Consider the following 6,156-nt stretch of genomic DNA (forward strand, 5'->3'; position numbering starts at 1 on the left):
GAGGAGATATTCTACCACCGCGAAGATATGAAGATACGATAGCTTATGCATTGTCGGTTGACAATTTTGTGCCCTTCAGCTATTCGGGAGCTACTTCAGGTGATAACTTCACTAAGAGTTATAGTCGTCGTGCGGATAATTAAGTTGATTTGTTGAGGAAGCCTCTTTCAGTTGGTAAGTTCAAGTCCGGCTTGAACTTGATCGATATGTACCACACTTGATGCCCTGCGGGGTTATTGGAGAAGGTGGAGTAAGTTAGCTAATTTTTAAAGTGTGAAATTTTTCGTCGTATTTGACTCAAGATGGAGATTTGTTACAGTTAACTCAAATACTAATCCTAATTGATCTGTGCTTGATAAAGATAAGGACTAGAACTACTTGGTTATTTACTTGAAATTAATAAGAGTCCAAAGTCACATGGACTTCTATAAAATGCAGAGTTGGTTTATTCTATAATTCTATTAGCTGAAGACTTCTGCCTCTTTACAAGTATGGACAAGGCTTGTGCATTTATAAATACTAGTTTTTGTGCACGTGCAATTCACGTGGTTAAATATCACAATAATTTTTTTGTTTATTTTCTTACTATAAAATAAGTCAGATTCATTTTGAGTTAAAATCTATAAACATGAATTATTACATTTACCATAAATTTTATTTAAACATTTTAAAAAATTTTATGAAGTAGATGATTAATTTTAAAAATCTCTTGGGGCCAAGAATAAACAACTAATAAGTTTGTAGTGGAAGCTAAGGAACATAGTACATTCCTAGAAATTATTAATCTTTACTTAGTTTGTTTATAATGATATGATTTCATTATTAACTAACTACAAGGCCTACTACATTTTTTTTGTTGGGCCCATGTGAGTCCTCATTGCAAAGAATATTATACAATTTAAGTACAAAGGAAAAAAGACGGGTTGATCAATGATGTAGTTGGAGAGTAGAAACTCCAACAACTTAATTTGGTTTGTGGGTATATTATAGATATAGATGGAGAAGGGTGGTTTTGAAAATAGTGTGTGTGGGGGTAATTAATATGGTTTTTGTTTGTGTGATTTTCTTCGTTTATTTTCAAGATATCTGTGGTCCTGTGGATACATATAGCTATAGCATTGCTACTCTCTTTTGATTTTGTTGAAGAGTTTGGATGTTAAAAAATTAAATTATCCAATTCGGTTAAAGTAGGATCATATAAGTTAAGCTTATACATAAAACTTATTTTAACCAACACCCATGTATAAATATTATAATTGACATTGAGATCTAAAATATGCGTGAGATTCTCTTTGACTTTTATACAAACAATATCTATTTAAATAATAATAGTATAATTAAACTTTGTGATCTGAAAAAAGATCAAACATACAATATAAATAATTTATTTAAAATAATCTAATATAATCTAATAAGAAGAAAATAGATAAAAATAATATGAAATTTATTGTAATTTTATAATTTATAATTTTTAAGCAATCTAATCTAATCTAATAAGAAGAAAATAGCAAATGGACATACCTGTTGAAAGAGATGAAAGTACTATGAAAATTATTATAATTTTTAATCTGAAAAAAAGATCAAACATACAATATAATTAATTGCTTTAAAATAATCTAATCTAATCTAATGAGAAGAAAATAGATGAAAGTGCTGTGAAAAGTATTGATATATCTTGATATGAAAATAAAAATCAAATATACAATATAATTAATTTATTTAAAATAATCTAATCTAATCTAATAAGAAGAAAATAACAAAGACATATATCTGTAGAAGAAGATGAAAGTGCTATAAAAATTGTTGTAATTTCTTGGCTTATATACACTATTATGTGATGTTGCATGTGAGAGGATAACAATTGTAAATAGAGTTCTATTTAAATAATAAGAGTATAATTAAACTTTAAAACTAATTATGTAGTACCATAAACTACTTGAATTTTAGTTGGCGAGAGATCGCCACTTTGTGTCCTCATATCGTAGCCGTTTGTTTTAATTTTTCTTTTTTATAATTTTGAGAATGATTTTATCTCTTTAATTTGTTTGGTGGATTTTACAAATACCCCATCCACATTATGTACATTTGTAGGTCTGTGCTATTCCTGGGTTCGACCTCTAGGGCGGACATTATCTGTCTCACTAATTTGTTTGGTTTTTGCATATACGCCCTTTATTTTGTATATATTTGTAAATTTGGTATTTAATAATTTCATTCAGGTTTACATTTCAATTTAAACTATATCATTATCTTCATACTATGTATATCCAATAAGATTCCATCAACTTATCAACTCACTATTACTTAATGGATTAATATTTGAATTTCAAGGGTATTTTTGTCTAGCAAAAGATTTTTTCGAACTCGTGCTTTTAAAGAAAGTATGATTATTGGACGTGGAGGGAGTAAACCCGAGAGAGAGAGAGAGAGAGAGAGAGAGAGAGAGAGAGAGAGAGAGAGAGAGTTGGACAGAGAAAGGGAGAAGGTCTTTTGAATTACCTGCAACAAACCCACATCTTATTAAGGGGTTTTTTTGATCAATTCTTGGTTGGTGATTGAAGGCTCTATTTTGTTCATCTTTGAGAGATTAAAGGGATGTTATTTAGGATTGACTGATTGAGAGGTTCCACTTGCATTCTTCACAATTTAGTAAAGTCTTTCTCCTCCTTCGCCCATGGACGTAGGCTACAAACCGAGCTACATGTATCTTTGTGTTCGTGTGTTCCTGGTATTTTTCGTGCCTTCGTGTGATTGATGAAGATTTGTCATAATAGTAACTAGGCTATAAATATGGAGTTTTTTTTTAAAGATTGAAAAAAAGTGAGACTGATAGAGTGAACATCAAGGAAGGAAATAAAAAAGCAGAGTATTTTTGTAAGGATTTTCAATAGAATGTAATCTTCTTCTAAAAAATTAGTAAAATCTCACTCTTTACTTAGGGACGCTGGCTCATTGTCTAACCTCATAAAATCTCGTGTTTAGTGTGATTGCTCTTTGTTGGATTGTTCGTTTCTTCTTTAGTTTGTCATTTGGTTTTCCACGCTAAACCCTAGTAGGCCATGTCGTAGCGATATCGATATTGAAGGTAAAACACAACATATATAACATATCAGATAAACAACACAACTATCAAAGTTAGCAAAAGCAAAACACATTACATAAAAATAAGTTGTCTGATATTAATCCACCACACAATACTAGTCCTTATTCCAAGTTGCTATGATTTTGGTTATCACCTCATCATGGCTCCTCCAATAACAGGAGCTCCCATCACTGGAGGTTGAATAACTCCTCGTCTCTGTCGATCAACATTTGCGTTCCATCCTTCATATATCATGACAAGAATACCAAGACGTTTATCAGAAAATAGGACCACGTTCATTAATCAACAAGCAAATAGTGGGGTTTATAAATTGCTTTAGGTATGTTTTAGGTTGTCATTTGGCCAAAAATAGTTACCAGGCAATGAGGAAGACAGGCAACGAATCCTGTAGGTTCTTTGGTTGAATTCGTCATTAATTTGCAAATATAATAGGAACTCGATCATTTAGAATTTGGATCAATGATGGAGGAAAAAAAAACTGAAATAAGGAGGAAGGGGAGTTTCTTATGGTGATCTAGATGTATATGAATATATCTACGTAATGGTTATTGTGCACTCTATATTTTGCCGATTTCTCAAATACTAAAGAAAAACGGTTGTCTCTCTTTAGAAAATTTATGCCTTATCCTTATTTTGCAAAGTTTTTTTTCTTTATTAGTCCTCTACATATCTATTATTATGAAATTAATCCTCCAAATCTCCAAATTTTGGGGAACTAATTTCAAAATATGAAATATGTAGGGGGGGCTGATATAAAAAATCCTCTATTCCATATTGATATCCCTCAATTCTTTCTGATTGCTACGTAGCCTCTCAAGTCTAAATTCATATAAAGTAAAATCAAATTAGTCCCTCCATTAGTTTTTCTACGTAATTAACCAGATACAAATAAAATGAATATTTAACCAGAATAATGAGAACTGACCAATACTCATGTCAAATCCTCTGTTCTTGAGCTCTCTGTACTCCTGACAGAGAGCGCAGACCTCGCAGCAGAAATGAACAAGACAATCAGAATGGGTTTCTTCCAAGTCATATTGTGCCCTTAATTTCGACCGATAAACGCAAGAATACAGGCATGCTAGGCCTGTAAATCCCAAGAGGAGACCGTACGCTGTTCCACTTGATGAACAAGCTGCTTTCCATCACATTGAAACTTGGTCAGTGTCGCTTAAATAAGCACAAAAAAGCATAGAGAACGACTGGTTTAGATTTCATAATTACGTGTTTTATGTAATTTGTATCAGAATTATATATAGATAACAGAAACTTATGTCAGGACACAGCTTATGAAATCAAATATAATTAACAGTTGCTGTGGATTAGCTAAAGAGTGTATTTGTCCTTAATTGCATTGCACCCTTTTGCAAGTAGAGGATTGCGTAGCTGACATCTTTTCATGTTTGTATTTTAATTTTTTTACTTGAAAATGGGATATCGGCTATATGGTCAGTGATCAGATTAGTATTTATTCTTTCTGCACACAAAACACCACCCCGAGAAATCCCTGATTTCTCGGGGTGGTGTTTTGTGTGCAGAAAGAATAAATACTAATCTGATCACTGATCTTTACCTTTTTTTTGCTTATTTAAGCGACACTGACCAAGTTTCAATAACAAATTGATATACCAAAATAATTAAATACATAATTATTTAAAAATAATATGTAATAATTATAATATAATTTAATATAACTCATTAAAGTACAATATAATATTATAATACATTATACAATATTATATTGAATTATATTTAATACTTGTAATACTATAATAATGTAAACTAAATATTATAATATTTTATTTATTATATATTTTATTATAATTAATATATAATATATTAATAATATGTTTAATACTAATGTTATAATAGGTCAAGCTAGTGTTGACCAAAAATACTTAACATGGTGTTTTGAAAATATTTTAAGGGAAAAACACAATACCATGGTGTTTTTTTACAAAAACATAATAAAGAAAACACCATGGTATCCAAACGAAGCCATAGTGTTTTGTTTTTGGCAAAAACACTATGGAAACAAGTAAAACATCATGGTATCCAAACAGAGCCTGAAATAGACAGTATTGTTTGCAAACTTCAACTCAACGTTAAAATTTTCGTGCTTGATAGGATATTGATTTTAACAATTAACAGGGCCTAATATTTTTTTGAAACATACTACGAAGCCACAATCTTTGTTTTGTTAATCATCTAAAGATATTCTAATGCACAAAAATTAAACTTCTAAGCTCGGATTAGAATTTTTATCATCGCGAATGTTAGCTCAACATAAAGATCTAAAATTTCTTACGCCGAGTTCCTCTGTCCACGATATCAGCAATCTGCCCGAAGGTAATACACGGGCAAAAGCACGTAACCAGACCTGAAACAAATAATAAAACCATACCAAAAATAAGATAATGATCACAAATAAAAGAAGACCCGTAACGATAAAACTACACATATATTCAAATTTACAATTAGAAAGGTCATCAAAGCAATGGCAAAGCCCTGTGGACCACTGCGCAGGTCCACCATTAGATGGAGGATACATCGCGGGAGCAGGATAAGGCGAGCTCCTTATCGCCTGAGGAGGAGCTGGAGCTGGAGCTTGAACTTGAACTGGGTGCTGAAATTTGCTAGGGTCATACCCCTGGGATGAATGTTGATGATGATACATTTTCTTAGCTTATGAGGACCTAAGTTTTGATGTGCACATGGGATGCTATGATAGCTTTAATACAATCGATATGTAACTTGCAGGTAAACTAATGCCTCGATTTCATATTCAAGGCAGGTTTGTGTATTAGTTTAAATGAATAAAATAGAAGTAAGTTGACCAACTCTTAGTTTGGAAGGAGGACCTTGACTTTAGCTTCGAGGCAAGTACGAACTTATAAAATAATGTTTTTTTATCACATATTCGAGACTATGGCTTTCGATTCTTGAGTCAATTTTTAATATTTAAAAGTAACTCGATCGTTGAAGTGCACTTCCTAGCAAGTTGCAGGTGTATCTTACTAGATGTTTCAATCAAATAATATAAAGATTGGGAA

At 31.5% G+C, this 6,156-nt stretch overlaps 1 protein-coding gene across 1 annotated transcript; it reads right to left on the bottom strand.

The window, feature by feature from the left end:
• Positions 3,170-5,826, bottom strand: LOC109845188 (protein PLANT CADMIUM RESISTANCE 3-like). Its single transcript, XM_020414408.1, has 4 exons — positions 5,579-5,826; positions 5,412-5,483; positions 4,029-4,238; positions 3,170-3,324 (listed from the first exon to the last, which is right to left on the bottom strand). The coding sequence occupies exons 1-4, from the start codon at positions 5,778-5,780 to the stop codon at positions 3,233-3,235; spliced, it is 576 nt and encodes a 191-aa protein (XP_020269997.1). The 5' UTR covers positions 5,781-5,826; the 3' UTR covers positions 3,170-3,232.

This window comes from Asparagus officinalis, chromosome 6 (genome assembly GCF_001876935.1).
Source record: "Asparagus officinalis chromosome 6, Aspof.V1, whole genome shotgun sequence".
In the NCBI taxonomy this organism is placed as follows: Eukaryota; Viridiplantae; Streptophyta; class Magnoliopsida; order Asparagales; family Asparagaceae; genus Asparagus; species Asparagus officinalis.